Genomic DNA, 17,411 nt, shown 5'->3' with positions numbered 1-17,411 from the left:
TGAGACCTTAAAATTAATGTCTACGCAGTTAAGCGATCAGGTATGAAAACCATGCAAAATCCATTGCCGCAACGTCCATGGTGCGATTGTGGGGTTTTGGGGGTATCACAGGAGTGGATAATCTTTCATTCTTACAAATTGAATATTTTGGGACTAGGTACGTGTAGGCAATGCAAAGCAGCATCTAAATATATTTTAGTCTCTTTTGGGCATTTTCCTGTCTGCACACATAATTTTTCAATAGACATTCAATAACGTTGCCATTCTTGACAATGTTTTAACGCGTCTATCGTCTATAATTGGCGATAAAACAGTCATATTTCCTTTCTGATTTGATTCAAAATTTCGCCTCTTGATGTTTCATGAATATTTTTGAGACAGGTGAATTATCATAAATCTTAATGCACTACAACAGCGCAATTTTTAATTTCCAAATAACGCCTATGTAATGTAATCGTGCAAAAAAAGTGACATGCTCCGTGAAGCATGTTTTATCAAAATAATATAGCTGTATATTTTTTTTAAAAATCATCGGAAAATACCAAATCTTTGCATATTTAATGGAAATTACCTGTATTTTTTACCTGCTGAGTTTAAATGGTTTCATGCAAATAGCGCGCTCACAATAGAACTTGTCCACGAACTTTTCTAACAACCCTCGTATGTCTTAAAAAGCAATCTCTTGCTATGAATTTCATTATTACCACTGCGAATTTCTTACTTTTTATTGTAAAATCAATCTAAGATGAAAAGAGAGGGAGAACAAATGCAGAAACAGAAAGAACAGTCTTCATCATACATTATACATACATTGCAATTTTTCTTCTTAAAATGATTATATGTTGTTCGGTATTACTAAAAATAGTTTTCTGTTTGTTTTGGATACTTTTAGAGAGAATAAGGATGATGCTTTATCTTGAATTGCTATCGTCAGCCACTGGCTTGATTTTATGCGTCGTTGCCACGGCCTTACCTGGATTCTTTACTGAAGAGGTAATCATGACCTTTTTGAAAGATATAATATTGATTTCTATGTTATAATTGACTCATTGTAAAATCAAATAAGAGAAAATAATCGTCTTTTGTTGCGTGACAATCAAAGAAAAGTCATGCATCTTTATAATAATATAGGAATTTATTTTCTCGATGTTGTAGAATAGCAAATTAAGCATCTTTTACGGCAGGATTTGCATATCCGATAAATGCTCAACAAGCTCTTACGTAGCTCTTGATGAGGAACATAATACCGATGGGACGTTTCAACTATGTAAATCTCCCTCTCTCTCTCTCTCTCTCTCTCTCTCTCTCTCTCTCTCTCTCTCTCTGTACATAGTTATTAGATTAACTTCGATTCTCTGAAAAATCGTAATAGTTATTAGATTAACTTCGATTCTCTGAAAAATCGTAAAAGTTTACAAGTAATGTTTTATTGAGGAAGTACATATAAATATATATATATATATATATATATATATATATATATATATATATATATATATATATATATATATATATATATATATATATATATATATATATTAGGGATGTCAACGAGTACCCGGTTTACCGGGTACTCGATCGAGCGTCCGAGTATCGAATACTAAAAATGGTACTCGGTTACTCCAGTGGCGGATCCAGAAGTTCATGTGGGGGGGGGGGGGGTGGTTGAGGCCCGCAGGGCCGAAGGGGGGAGGGCATGGGAGGTGGTGTCCCCCTCCCATAGGTGGGGGTTCGAGGGGCCTCCCCTGAGAAATTTTCTTAAAAAATGACTCCAAATGGTGCATTTTCCAGCATTTTAGATTGAATTACTTAGTTTTTTGCCACTTGTTTTTCAAGATTGAGCTACCCAAATTTTCAAGAATTTGAACAGAAAATTGAAATTTTGGGGATTTATTTTTAACTTCCATGTAAACATGAAAAAATGAGACTTTAAAAAAAATAAATAAAAATAAAATCTGATAAAATAATATTGCCATTTGATATATAATATCCAATTCTTCATTTTAAAATGCACGTCTAATGTGTCGCATGTGAAGCTCTGACTACCAAAATACAACTGCATGATATGCATTTTCCCAACACTTAGAAAATTTGGATTCTGTGTAGAAACCCTAATAATTACTCTTTTCAACTACTTGACTATACTCTTCATATAATTTGCAATATAAACAAATAATGATATTTCATATTGAGGAATAAATATAAATTATTTTGGGAAAATGTTGGAATTATTGCTTATTCATTAGGGGGGATTATAATTTCGAACATAAATGCACTTTTTAATTCTATTTTTTTAATCCACTTAATAGCCCCGTGTTTGAAAAAAAAGTCTTGAAAAACAATCAATAAAAAAGTGGCCCATTCTCGTTTGGATAGGATCTCTACTTTATACATATCAGTTTTATCACAATTCATTATAACAAAGTTGTAACCAATAGTTGGGTTTTATCAAACATCATTGAACTGTAATTTTAAAAAAAATTGCATTTTTGCTTTTTAAAATTGGATTGTAACTTCCATCTACAACGGAACACTTTCAATGTGCTTTTTGGTACAGGTCACAACGTAAACAACTGGTAAACCATTATTACTCGAGGGGTCTACTTTCCCAGTAGTCATGAAAATATTGTATCAGGGACGTTTATACTATAGTATATACGTCCCTGATTGTATTAATTAATTTTTTTTCTAAATAATAATAATAATCACAGTTTATTCACGTAGTTCAATAAAGTAACATTCAATTATCGAAGAAAGAAAATTCTTGAAAGAATATTACTTTAGCAATGCCAAAACAATACCGTAATTTGGTTGTTAGTGTATGACCTTGTGAGTCTCATTTATGAAAGATATTGTTAAAATGACACTTGCAAAAAAAAAAATTTCGATTGGGCAGGGGGGGGGGGCGGGGATTCCCGAACCCCCCCCCCAAACCCCCCTGAATCCGCCCCTGTACTCGGATGTTTATTTTTTCTTATTTCAAAGTACATATTTTTATCAGAAGCTTATCCAAAAATTAACTTTTATATGCATACGGTAATTAGCGTGTCGTCATTTACACCTGTAAAACACCCCTTATTGCCTGTAGCAGTGTGTATACAGTAATTAGTGACCAATCAACTGTTTCACAGCTGTTCTCACCTATTGTGGTCTTTAATTTTTGGATGGCTTCAATGATTGTTTTCAGTGAACATCGTTTAAATATGGTCCATTATCTTCAAATCATTTTAAAATTATTAAGTTAATATACGGCAGCGAAATCGGACATGCTGGTACCCACTTCAAAAGTTGAGAAATATTTAAAAATAATTAAAGATTAAAAAAATATTGAAAGTCAGTTTGCGTAATAAGTTTAGTGTATACGGGGGAAACAACCAACATATGAAATAATATTAGATTAGCGATCCCAACAACGTCCTCTCCTTCTCTTTTGCCACAGGTACTTGGGTCTTGGTTTATAAATATGTACCTTATTGATATGTACTTTTTTACATATCAATAAGGTACATACATATTTATAAACCAAGACCCAAGTACCTGTGTCTTTTGCTAGTCTAATCACCACAAACCTGCGTAACAGAGTGTCCTCCTTTTGCGTTGATGAAATAGATCCTAAAGAAGAACTGTAACAATTTTTTTTCTAATTTTTTATGTATTAATTGTATCCTTTGTATTTATTTGATAAATAAATGTAGTACCAAAAAATCATCCCCGCTGGACTCAATGTTTATATACATTTATAAACGTGATAAAAACAGCTTTGGAGTTTAATATAGCTTAACGGGGCTCAAGAAAATTAACACACTTGTATTTATATTTTTACCGAGTAAACGGGTACTCGATCGGAAAAACGTCCGAGTAACCGATTATCAAAAATTGACCGATTTGACATCCCTAATATATATATATATATATATATATATATATATATATATATATATATATATATATATATATATATATATATATATATATATAAAACTTTATATATATATATATATATACACGGTGTTTCACAATATATGTCAAACTTCTAAAGGCAGAAAGAAAAATTACAACAAAAGCTACATATACATTTTAAATATCATTTTAATCAGCAGATATTCAAAATATTTATTTTAAGTCAGATGTATCCAACATTCTCCATTTCAGTTTCTATGGCAACGATTTCCTAACATGTTATAATGCACGTGTTTTCCTTACCATTGTCCATAATATCTTAAAGGACTCTTGTTCAGAAATTTCTGACCACTGCTTAGTACGTTTCACAGATACTTGACAGATTTCTTGTTTATATCTAGCTTTTTAGAACCCCCAAAGTGCATATTTATTATTTTTATTTAATGATGCATTTAAATAAATGTGTCATTTGTGAAACACCGGTTTGTGCAGACGTCCACTCCTCTCGCTCTTCCTTTCAATCAATTTTGCAAACTTAACCAACTCTGAATGTCAGTTGGCTTTAAATGCTGCAATGCTGAAATCTTGTATGCAGACACACTCAATTCAAATGGAAGATTTCTAAATACACTTGATATACTTACATTGTCACAATCCATTTCCCTAAACTCAGATCTAACTGACTTTCTTAAGGTTTTCTCAATGATTGACTTCAATTACTATGTTTTATTTAAACTGATTAATTAACCTTAATGAATAAAAACTTGAAGAGGGCTTCCTGGTCTGGATATTTTTCTTCATCACACCCTGTACAATATTTAGGATATCGTGCTTATAATAAAAGTTTACAAATTCAAATTTTTTGTTGCTAGTTGTACTCCAATTTGAGAACAGGTGAAATTATGACATCACTGATTACATCATCAGTGTACTTCATGGTAGTATAATTTTTCCAGTATTTTTGCAATATCATAATTACAGATCAATATGCTTGTCTATGGTATTTTGGTATTTTTTGTTTCATGCTTGATATTCAGATTATGCCCATTTAGATGTGTGACATATATTATGAAACACCCTGTATATATATATATATATATATATATATATATATATATATATATATATATATATATATATATATATATATATATATATATATATATATATGGGTGTGTGGGTGGGTGGGTGTGGGTGTGTGGGTGAGTGGGTGGGTGTGTGAGGGTGTGTGTGTGTGTGTGTGTGTGGAATTTTTATCGATGTCTTTTAGAAAGACAAAACAGACAGAAAAGTTTTAAATATAACCTTACCTTCCTTCAGCAATGATAGATGTGCAGATTGAGAGCCTGTTTGCTATCGTTTTTGGTGGAGTCGGTTGGTTGATTCTTTTTTGGAGTTCCAAGAATGAAGTGTCGATTCCATCGAAGTTTGTAACTGCGGGAATTCTCCTACTTGTGGCAGGTGACAACTTACTGCTTACGTGTTCTTTTGAGAGCAGAAAATAGAACATGATCTATCCTAATGAACAAAACATAAATGCGAGGGGTGATTAGACGTTCATGGAATGAGATAAAATCAATAATATTTAGGTTATACTTTAAAAATAATTTGCCAATTTATAATCAAATACATAGGTCTCACGACGGATGTGGCCGGTCAACAGGGCATGCTTACTCCTCCTAGGCACCTGATCCATCCTCTGGAATCTAAGGAGTCCGTCTTTATGCCCTGTTCAAAGATTTTAATTGCTTGAAGTTTTTGTATGAGATCGATCACTGTTCGTTATCTTACCTTTTTTCATTCATACAGAAGACATCATATTTTTACTCTGCCTTTATAAACTTTTCTTTACAAGATACCCTGGAGTTAAATACTGACTGAAACTAGATATTTATAATTTCATGAACAGCAGTTTCAAATCACAATAATAAGCCCTCACTTGACGTTGGCAGTCGGAGTTCAATTTACGTTACTTAACGTTACGTAACGTTACTTTTAAACTTTACTGACTTTGGAAACCCGGGCTGCAAAAAGGCACTGCATTTTAAGTCTCTTTGTGTGTGTGTGTGTGTGTGAGGGTGGGTGTGTGTGTGTGTGTGTGTGTGTGTGTGTGTGAATCTTTTAAGTCATTTAAAAACAGGTAATTTTAACATGCTTTGTATATTCGATCTCTACAAACATTTCCAAAGTCTAGCTATATACAATATATTCTAGCTATATATTCAATTTACCCTCTCCTTCGACGCCATTTTAAACACTATTTTTTTTAAGTATTCCCTATTGAACGTACGATAACAACTCATAGAAATGACAATAATCGGGGAGAAAATGTTCATTTTACTTAACAATTTCATCACATTACACAAGTGAACTGACGTGAAAATTAAATGGAAAATGTTAATATAAAAGGTGGTATATTTCTGTCATCTTCTTGTTTGTCAGAAACAATCAAAATCTAGATAATATTTTAAAATGTTTTAAATGTTATTAAAGAAACAATGTATCATAGTTTTTCAATTTTTTTTCTTCTTAATTTTTTTTTTCATTCATAGTTACGTCTGAGTTTGCTGTCTTCATTCGATTTATCGCCATGAACGCTTCTAGAATAGCATCACAAGGAAAAAGCAGTTCCAGCTCTATTGGGATTCCGTACTCCCTAATACTTGCCGGCTTTGGTATTATATTCATTCTTTTTGCTGTTATAAGGAGCTTTATCCTCTATATCAGACACGAAGGAGCCACAAAGACTAATCAACAGATGGTAGAGGAACCGTGGAGTAGCATCACTGAAAACAAATTGTAAAGTTAAACGACATTATGTTTAATGTTGATACAGGCGCATAAATAATATATCACTATATATATACTACGTGTACTCATATATAACTATATCACGTTTACTCCTTTATACAATTGTTTTCGGACATATTAAGTATTATATCATTATCATATCAACTCAAAAATTCTGATGATTTTACAATAGTTTTTGTGTAAAAATTTATTCATATATAAGAACAATGCAAAAAATGTGATAGCTGTGTGTAAAACAAGTGATAAGAAGAATCTCCCATGGTTTGTGATTGGATATGAATTTATCTCGGCATCCAACAAACTGTGGGATAGCAAGACATACGAGGGTTGTTAGAAAAGTTCGTGGACAAGTTCTATTGTGAGCGCGCTATTTGCATGAAACCATTTAAACTCAGCAGGTAAAAACTATACGTATTTCCAATGAATATGCAAAGATGAAATGTATGGAGATAACGAACAGTATTCAAGCTCAAAAGTCCATTAAACAATACAAAATAGGAGCAGAGCAAACACGGACCTAAAACATCAGAGGTGGGATCAGGTGCCATGGAGGAGTGAGCATCCCCTGCCGACCGGTCACACCCGCCGTGTGCTCCTTGTCATGGTCGGAAAATAACGGGAAAATCTGTCGACAATTCAGTGTGTAAATAATGGCCTAACAATTAGTATGAAAAACGTCAGTCAGCATTTGACTCAATGATAAATTGTATTTGCTGACAAGGTCATTGTATCGACCATAGAACTTACGAAATGATGACTTTAAACGAGACAGCTGATATTCTTGTTTCATCAACTTGTTTGTCAATAATTTACCTCGTTTTAGAAATTGTACATACGTAGAGCAATCTCTTGCGTATCGAATCAACTGAGAGATATATACCCCGTATGCAGGTGATGAAGGTATATTGCTGCATAAGTAAGGGAAGTTGACGATTGAAAAGTTAAAGTCATCACGTTTATCATAAAGCTTGGTTGTTAGATTACCATTAACGTCTTTTTCAAGTAAAATATCCAAATATGAAACAGATGTGTCAGAATCTGTGGTATCTTGTATCTCAAGCTCACCAGGATATATCGTATTGACATAAGAATAGAAATAGCCAATGTTAATGGCAATGCGTCGTCGATATATCTAAATGTCGAGTTGAAGGCCACAGCAAGTGTTTTCTTCTTTTCACGTACAAGATTTTGGACAAATTCTGCTTCATATGAATACAAAAAAAGGTCTGCTAATAACGGGGCGCAATTGGTACCCATGGGAATTCCAATAGATTGTTGGAAGACCAAAAACCACATAGATACTGTCAATCAGAAACTCAAGCATCTTTTTAATGTCAACTTCAGAGTACTTGTGTGTACAATCAGAATGTTTTTTAACAAAATAATTTTGCAAATGACCAATGACAAGGTAAGTATATATACGAGTTCCATTTTTATTGAAAAAGCAGCTGTCAATGATATCAAAAAGCCTGAAAGATCTGGTATTTTCCGATGATCTTTAAAAAAATATACAGCTATATTATTTAGGTAAAACATGCTTCACGGAGCATGTCACTTTTTTGCACGTTTACATTACATAGGCATTAATTGCACTGTTGTAGTGCATAAGGATTTATGATGATTCACCTGTCGTAACAGAATTCATGAAACATCAATTGGTGAAATTTTGAATTCAATCAGAAGGGAAATGTGACTGTTTTATTGCCAATTATAGACGATCAATGCTTAAAAACATTGTCAAGAATGATAACGTTATTAAACGTCTTGGAGCACCGAGCTTTTAAAAATTATGTGTGCAGACATGAAAATGCTCAAAAAGAGACTAAAATATATTTAGACACTGCTTTGGATTGCCTTCACGTACCTAGGAGCAAAGTATTCAAAATGTAGTAGCTTTGTAAGAATGAAAGATTATCAACTCCTGTGATACCCACAAAACCCCACAATCGCACCATGGACGTTGCGCCAATGGATTTTGCATGGTTTCCATACCTTAACCGCGTAGACATTAATTTTAAGATCTCACTAATATCCGATACGCCACAAAAGACATTTTAGAAAGAAGTGACATGTCCTCATATAGTTATTTAATTTTTAAGTAGGAAAAAGACATGAAAAATCTATATAAATGAAGATATTTTAAAATGAGATAAAGATTGACAGGTTTGAATTAGGTTTTCTCGTCACCTAACGTCATAAAGTGATTACTCCTTGAATCCGATGACCGAACAGTTTGAATTATTTTATATTTTCAAAAAAAATTTACATACTGATATACAAAAGTTTAGAATTTAATCGGACATACTAGTAAGCCATTCTTCAAAGAACACAATAAATTTTCCGCACATCAATGTGTCTGCGAACTTTTCTAACAATCCTTGTATATCAGTAATATTTACAGAAATCATCGAATTTATAAACCTCTTTTTCTATAACTTCAAAACTCAACTAGGAAGCGACTCTTATTTGATGCACATATTTTTTTCAATCGAGTATGATTACAAGAAATCTTTTTTCTTGGGTATGTTTTGTTTAGTCCAATTTAAATTATCCATAAATTGCTTTAAATAAAATTAATAAAAATTATGGTAAGCAATGGAATGCCTTATTTTCTAAATGATTACTCGCAGATTTTGTCATCAAATATATATGTAAATACATAATTATTTTAAGTTCCAAATGTTATTATTTAGTCAGATATAAATGTCGACACAACAATGTATTTTTAGGTTTTAGTGTTCCAAACTTGTGTTAAATAAAATGAATTAATAAAATTGAATGGTTAATTATTTAGTTATTTAATAAATACCAAAAAAAAGTCTACTTTTAAGAAGGTGAGGAGGAATGAGGTAACGCTCAGGTAAGTTACCATTCCTGCCCATGAGTGAAATTGTACGTTTGTGGGTTTCAATTTGCCTTGATTTCTAGGGGGGTAACCCTTGCCCACGAATTTATAACCTTGACAATCAAAAGCTCTATCATTCTTAGAGAGATCTTTGTCAACGGAGATGTGTCGCCTGAACCAGTAGAGCAATCTAATTGTAATCCATGTATTAAGATTTTCTACAGTAGCTGATTTGGGTTATAATTGCAGTGTAGAGTCTTCCGAGTAGTTTGTTTAAAAGACTACAAATAGAAATTATTTGGAATTTGACATCTTTTTTCTATCAAATCTTGCCAGTCTATAAATTTATATAAAAAAAAAACCTTCATTATTTACAGTAATTAAATATTTGAAAATACACATCATTTGTTTTAAGTGAGAAACTATACTGAAGGTCGTTCTACATTGGCAATTTCTATCTAGTACATGTAACTAGAGTGTTCCAAGGAAGATTTGTGTCGCTATTAAAGATGCAAAGAAGTCTTATAGTGGTCAGCTATTTATTTGTAACTAGCAGTATAGTTCATGTACCTGCCTGCAAAAAAAAAAGAAGAAGAAGAAGAAGTCCATGGATAGTAAGAATGTGATAGAATTAGAAACACGAATCTCTCACCCTCAAAGCTATATAATAAATAATGAAATTGAAATTATTTTCTGTTTACACCAACAATCCTCAAAAAAATCAGACTTCCTTTACTGCAATAGTTAGTCTACCTGGTCATACAGCGTATTTTATTTTCATTTAAAACCTTTGGTGAGACCTATAAGTTTTGATCACTATTGTAATGATTTTTATTATTTTTCTTAATACATTGTATTTACGAGTAATAAAATCCTGTTCGAAACAAGTATTCTTATCTTTTCTCAATTTTGGTAAATTTACGAGTTTATATTTAAAAAAAAACAATTATTCGTTAATTACTAATGAAACAATATAAAATACATATTATTTGTTTAGAGTGACAATGCGTCGACTGGTTGATATTGGCTAGGTTGATATTGGGTAGTTAAAACAAATGTAAAGAAGAATAACTGATAAGTTCAGGATTTAGAACGGAACACCAATGTGCAGTACAGAACAGCAATAATTATTTTACTGCTCAGGTTTAAAACTTCTAAATAAAAAATATTTCACGAGATTCTAATGCTCGCCTGATCAGAAGATTTTTAATTGAACACATTACACTTTTTTGTTATTTCCTCACAACAGATTGTCAAAGGATCAAAATATATAATTTGCCTGTCTATGTGTGCATTTCCAAGTAATCGAATAATGTTCTATGAATTCGATTGGTATTTTATCTTTAAGTCTTATACTGCAGCGCAGCACTCACTATTTTTCAATTATGATTATATATTTTTTTTTTTAATTATTAGTTTTAATTATAACAATGTTCATGATTTGTAGAAAATAGATTCAACTCTGTTTTAAATTTTATACAGAGATTGTGAATAATAAGAGAAATACATGTATGTCTACATATCTTCGTACCAAAATTTCAATAATATACACCACGTTGGGGAACAAGTTCAAGTACATGTATGTCTATTACTTTGAATTTTGTCAATCTTGCTAGAGATGCATGGTGGACAGTGCGGGCAATATATTGATATCAGGTTTGACAGGTCAAGATTAAAAAAAAAATAAGATAAAAAACGATGTAAGCATAATATGGAGATTACCATTTGACTTTTTTAAAATGTTCCGTCTACTTGATCAATACGTAAGGATCACGGTGAGCGTGACCGGTCAACAGGAAATTCTTATTTCTCCTAGGCATGTGATCCCACCTCTGGTATTCCAGGGGTCCGTGTTTATGCCCTATTCACAGATCTGTATTGTTAGTTGATTTTTGATATCGAGATATCGATCACCGTTCATTATCTAAATATATTTCATCTCATACTTTATACAGATTTTTGCTCGAGAGATGAAGGCTATCGTTCCGGGGGGGGGGGGGGGGGGTAAAATAACATAGGTCAAGGGCAGTATTGGTTATTTACACTGAATTGTCTACGGATTTTCCCGTTATTTCCTGATTATGACAAGGAGCACAGGGTGGGTGTGACCGGTCGCAGGGGATGCTTACTCCTTCATGGCACCTGATCCGACCTTTGATGCTTTGGAGTTCCTTGTTTGTTCTAGCTGCTCCTTATTTGTATTGTTTGAATGTATTGTTTGGGTCCCCGGGAAGATTTATTCATGATCTACTTAGTTTGATCTACTTAGTTTAAAATATACTAGTATATTTTAAAGAAAATAACTATCAGTTATTAATACGGTTGAATGTTATGATTCACCTTAATTTAGATGAAATGATGCTGTATTCAACAACCAGCTGATAAAATTGTCCAATGTATTTATTGAGATGCATCAGTGTTCGTTATTTTCACCTTTTTCAATTCAATAATAAGTGTTATGAACCGTCTGATCGGGCGAGCTAAAATAAGGAAAAACTTCCTCTTTGAAACAGTGGATTAGATTACCTTATTAAATGCACCATAAAACTCACTGAAGATTACAAGTATTTATGTTTTACGGATATTATTTTAATTCATGAATCATTCTAGTTAACAAATATAGTGATAGGAATATGTCATGCAGTTTTGATTAGTTTCTAATATACACATACCATGGTCTACATTAAACATCCCACACTAAGAAGCATCTATGAAGGTCAATCACTTTAAATTCTAAATTAATTTCAAAAAAGGCACCGCCTGTGATTATTACTCTGAGTTTTACTTCGAATTTTTTCAATCCAACTTTCTCATTCTTTTCTTTCTCTGAATTTTTTTTGTTTGTCTGTCACTTATTTTTGCATCTTCCTTTTCTGTCTCTAATTTCTTTGTGTGTCACTGATTTTCCCATCTTCTCATCTTCCTTTTCTGTCTCTAATTTCTTTGTTTGTCTGTCAATGATTTTCCAATCTTCCTTTTCTGCCTCTAATTTCTTTCTTTGTCTGATAATGCTTTTTTTCATCCTCCTTTTCTGTTTCTAATCACTCATTTATGTTAAAGCAAGATTTCTCATTTCAATTCGGACAGATTATAAACAGATTTCAATGCTTTATATATATATAAAGAAGTGTCTTAAGAGAAGAAAAAATCGATGTTAGATTTGATCTGATAAAATATATTGAGAGTAAACTTTATTGTTTGTGGATTATATAATAAATAAATTAAACTCCATTGCTGTTTAGTATTGATTAAGTTGGCACACTAGCTAATGCAGCCCGACTTTCTTGCTGTGTTGGGAAATGTAATTTATTTCTTTTTATGGCAATCAAATGCAAAATTCCTTAACATTAGCAATGTTTGTATATGAAGAATAATATTAATTCTGAAAAAAGGTATGAACTTCCTTTATGCTCATGACATTGACATACATTTACAACATATTTCCTTTGTTCTTCTTAAAAATATTGTTATAAACTATAACTATCACTTTTAACGGAATACACATTACCTTCAAGCATCAAAGATGATGGTTAAAGTTGTTGAAAACTTTAATTGTGAAAATTTTATTTACCCCTCGTTTTGATTGATTGATTGTATGTTGTTTTACGTCCCATTCGAGAATTTTCCACTCGATCATATAGAGACGTCACCATATACCGATGAAGGGCTTCAAATTTTGACTTTTACTCGGTACTCTGGGCCATTGAGCAGTGAGGGTTCTTTATCGTGCCAACGCCTACTGTAGGTTTTTAAGGTCTGATCCGAAGGACCTGCAACTTTCACTTCGAAGTGCTGAGCGCTTGGCGAAGGAACAGTTGCTACCTATTTTTTATCGACTTACGTCAGTCGCGGCCGTGATTCGAACACACGACCTTAAGATCACGGAGCGAGCGCTCTACCGACTGAGCTACCGTGACGGTCCCTTCGTTTTGAAAAAAAAATGTTAAATATCAGAAATTGTAAAGTATGCACATTGCACATTGTTGCAAGCAAGAAACTACTTGTGTATTCTAACTTTGGAATTTATTTGATTGTCATCTGGCTATTCAATATACTTGCTAAACCAGAGCCAAAGCAGTAGGACTGTAAGTTTGTTTTCTTTCTTCTTTTTTATTTTTTCAAAGAAGACAAGGATGCCTCAGACCAAGACTTTGTTTCTTGATTTGCTCTCGTCTGCTGTTGGATTAGCTTTCTGTTTCGTTTCCATTGTAACTCTTGGATTTATAGTAGATGAGGTAATTCAAATCTCATTTTAAACGATCAAGAAGGTGATCTTTTTCTCATTTTTGTTTCATTGAAAAATAAAGATAGGATGACCCACTTATTTTACAAATCCCCTTTAATACAAGCATTTAATATATTTGACAATATTGTAGGAAAACATGATGAGGAGTATCTTTTATGCCAGGACTTGTGTTTCTGATAAATGCTCGACAAGATCTTACTTAGCTCTTGATGAGGAAAAGAATAACAATGGGGCGCTTCAGCTCTGTAACTGTAACTCTCTCTCTCTCTCTCTCTCTCTCTCTCTCTCTCTCTCTCGTTACTTTTTCTGTAGTTCTTTAAATAATGTGTATATGGTGATTTGATTTACTGCCATTTTTGACAAATCTCAAATTATTGTAAATAACGTAATATAACGTTAGAGGAAATACACCAATATGTACTTCTTATCACACTCTTTTAGAGAGACAAAACAGGCAATAAATATTTAAAAAAAATAATTATACTTTTCTCCAGCAATGGTGGATGTACAGATGGAGAGTCTTCTTGCTGTCGTTCTTGGTGGAGTCGGTTGGTTGATTCTTTTGTGGAATGCCAAGAAGAAAGTGTCATTTCCATCAATATTTGTGACAGGGGGAATATTCCTAATGGTGGCAGGAACAACTCTTCACCTTTTTGTTTTTATAAAACATGGATGCATAAGTAGACTTTTCGTAACTTCTAAGTAGTTTTTGTATTCATACGCCCAACAGATTTTGGTGATTGGGTCTTGTATGTTATATGTGTAGTTATCACTAATCTTGAAATTAGTTAATACTTTTTATTAGGGGAATCAAAGTAAATATAAATATATTTAATTATTGAAACAATAAATGATAAATATTCTTATGTTTTAATTCACAGGGACTTTTGAGTTCGCTGTCCTACTTCGATTTATTGCTATGAATGCTTCTCGAAAAGCAACACAAGGAGAAGACAACTCCAGCTCCATCAGTGTTCCTTACTCTCTTATTTTTGCTGGCTTTGGGATTGTATGTATTCTTTTTGCTGTGGTAAGAATTTTTATTCGCTATAATAGAAACCAAGGAACCACCGAGATCGATAAACAGAAGATAAATAAACCGCAGGACAGTACCGCCGAAAACAGGATGTAAAGTTCAAGGACATTGTGCAAAATGATAGAGTCATACACCTGTTATAACAAGAAGTTGTCAATTAATAGCTAATGGATGTTGTGCATGTATTTTACTGTATCAATATTTTTTTCATATAAAATCATCTAATGTACTTGAATGTCGTTCTCTGTAACTTCAGAACTAAGTTAGGAAGCAGACTCGCAGGTGAGAGTCCATCATGGATGTAGAAAGCATAAAGTTGTCTCCTATTTTAATGTCCCCGTAATCGAAGATTCGGGGGTATATCGGGGGTATATAGTTTATGCCCTGTCCGTCCGTCTGTCTGTCTGTCTGTTTGTCCGCAAAAACCTTAACCTTGCCAATTACGTTTGATTGGTTGGAGAGAAGGCTTTCATATTTCAATTTGTGTTCCTTGTGACAGGACCTTTCTTTGGGTACCAACTATATATATTTGACCTCTTGACCTTGATTTTAGAGTCTGACCCAATTTTACAAAAATTTACCAAACATTAACCTTGGTCAAAACTTTTGAACAGTTGGTGCGAAGGCTTTCATACTTCACATGTGTATTTATTGTGATAAGACCTTTTCTTGGGTATAAATATTTTTGACCTTTTGGCCTTAACCTAAGAGTTTGACCCACTTTTAAAAAACTTTAACCTTGGCCATCATTTTTGAATCACTAGTAATAGGGCTTTCATATTTCACATGTGTATTTCTTGTAACAAGACCTTCCTTTGGATACCAGCAATTTTAATCTCTTGACCTTTGGAGTTTTCACCTACTTTTGAAAAACTTTAACCTTGGCCATAACTTTTGAATAGTTGGTGCTAGGGCTTTTATATTTCACATGTGTTTCTCGTGTGATAAGGTCTTCCCCTGGATACTGTTAATTTTGTACTTTGGACCTTGACCTTGGAGTTTGGCCCACTTTATTTAAAAAACTTTAACCTTGGTCATATATAAATTTTGCTGCTTGGGCTTTCAAATTTCACAGGTACAAATGTATATTTATTGACACAAGTCCTTTCTTTCGGTAACAACTTTTTTTATCTCTATCTTGACCTTGGAGTTTGACTTGCATTTGAGAAACCTTAAAATTTACCATAAGCTGCCATGCAGTCGCATCAATGTTTCAAAAACACATCTTGTTGGGTACATAAAGTTGTTTCATATTTTTCCTCCTTCGTCAATTTTTTATCAGATTTTTATACGTATTTCTGAATTGTTTTGATTAAAATGAATTAAAACAAGGGTGAGCAATGGAATGAAAAATTTCATATTATCAATTGCAACTGGTTCGTTCGGTCGAATTGAAATACATTTTTACATGTATTTAATTTTTATCTATTATTATTTAAACATGTGTATATACATGTGCATATATGTGTCTCAGTGTAATGATTTAGTGGTCTTCCAAAATTGTACAAAATGAAATAAAATTGTAAATTTAAAAATTCACATTTAAAAATGTGATTTAAGATCCCCCCCGTGTTTCGATCTAGTTAAAATATTATAGATGCGAAGTTTTCCACATAAAAGATCACACAGAAAGACACAGATATGTCTTGAATTGTCTTATCCGTCGTGGATAGTTTACCAATTAGCTCTACTGACTTCAAAGTTACGAACAACAATAGGGACATGTCAAATTGAATTTTAAAAATATTTGTATTTGTTATCTACAGTCCGACGTTGCGCGAAATTTATAACAACGTCATGAAAAGGGATATCGTATCAGACACAGATTCAGGAATTTTTTCCAGAGGGGGTCCATCCCAGTCCAAAAATATTTCTACCCCCCCCCCCCCAAAAAAAAACCCACCTAAATTCCTATTCCAAATGCTTTAAACCCAGAAAATTCCTTGACAGGCAAAAAAACAAAACAAAAACAAAAAAACCGTAAAATTCATTTCCCAAACGTGATCAACACCTATTTTGTAAAGATGGTGATGGGGGGAGGGGGTTCCAAAGTCATTTTTTATTTGCTTCAGTATATACTTTTTATAATTGCAAATTCCAGGGGCGTCCGGACCCCCTGACCCACCCACCCCCACCCCTCTAGATCCGCGCATGCGTATTTTCATCAAAGAACAGTGGTTTTCTACTTCTTGTACACAGTGTCTCCAAAATTGTAAATACCGTTAAAAAATCGTATATATACTAATTTGAAATCAATGAACTAAGTATATTCCAACTATTTCAAGTTGTTTGAATAAATATTTTGTCTCTGGCGATCTTTCGACCATATAATTAAAACATAATTTTATTACTGGAGCTGTTCCGTTCGAATGGCCGACGTCGCTTTTTCTGTGAATTTTTGAAACATATTTCTTATAGTTTATATTTCTGAATATTTTTAGTATCTGTATAGTAAGTGTTACTTAATATATCAGAAAATGACGATAGCAGTTTAATCTGTGTTACATTTAATATTTATTAAAATTTGACTTGTTTTATAAAGAAAATTATCATTTAAATCAGAAAACTTTATC

General features: G+C 32.7%; 2 protein-coding genes across 2 annotated transcripts in view; one reads left to right on the top strand and one right to left on the bottom strand.

Moving 5' to 3' along the window:
• The first annotated feature begins 878 nt into the window (after positions 1 to 878).
• Positions 879 to 7,816, top strand: LOC133187189 (uncharacterized). The gene is made up of 4 exons (XM_061322554.1): positions 879 to 993; positions 1,156 to 1,267; positions 5,221 to 5,361; positions 6,453 to 7,816. Exons 1-4 carry the CDS (start codon positions 904 to 906, stop codon positions 6,701 to 6,703), a joined length of 594 nt encoding a protein of 197 aa, XP_061178538.1. The 5' UTR covers positions 879 to 903; the 3' UTR covers positions 6,704 to 7,816.
• A 2,984-nt stretch (positions 7,817 to 10,800) lies between these two features.
• LOC133186719 (tumor protein p53-inducible protein 11-like) overlaps positions 10,801 to 17,411 on the bottom strand; it is a 120,319-nt gene continuing 113,708 nt past the window's right edge. The window contains exon 7 of the mRNA XM_061321992.1: positions 10,801 to 10,812. Coding sequence (XP_061177976.1) covers positions 10,810 to 10,812 — 3 coding nt within the window. The 3' untranslated portion in view covers positions 10,801 to 10,809. The remainder of the gene's footprint in view (positions 10,813 to 17,411) is intronic.

The sequence above is a fragment of the Saccostrea echinata genome, unplaced genomic scaffold (genome assembly GCF_033153115.1).
Source record: "Saccostrea echinata isolate AGI-Se365-2 ecotype Australia unplaced genomic scaffold, CSIRO_AGI_Sech_v1 ptg000014l, whole genome shotgun sequence".
Taxonomy (NCBI): domain Eukaryota; kingdom Metazoa; phylum Mollusca; class Bivalvia; order Ostreida; family Ostreidae; genus Saccostrea; species Saccostrea echinata.
Note: the sequence above shows the minus strand (reverse complement) of the source record. Positions and strands in the feature narration are given on the sequence as shown.

What these genes read in the sequence shown, in the direction of transcription:
- LOC133187189 (XM_061322554.1), top strand. Translation starts at nt 904, where the DNA reads ATGATGCTTTATCTTGAATTGCTATCGTCAGCCACTGGCTTGATTTTA. An exon ending in CGATGGGACGTTTCAACTAT is followed by an intron (nt 1,268 to 5,220) that starts GTAAATCTCCCT and finishes ACCTTCCTTCAG; the next exon opens with CAATGATAGATGTGCAGATT. An exon ending in AATTCTCCTACTTGTGGCAG is followed by an intron (nt 5,362 to 6,452) that starts GTGACAACTTAC and finishes TTTCATTCATAG; the next exon opens with TTACGTCTGAGTTTGCTGTC.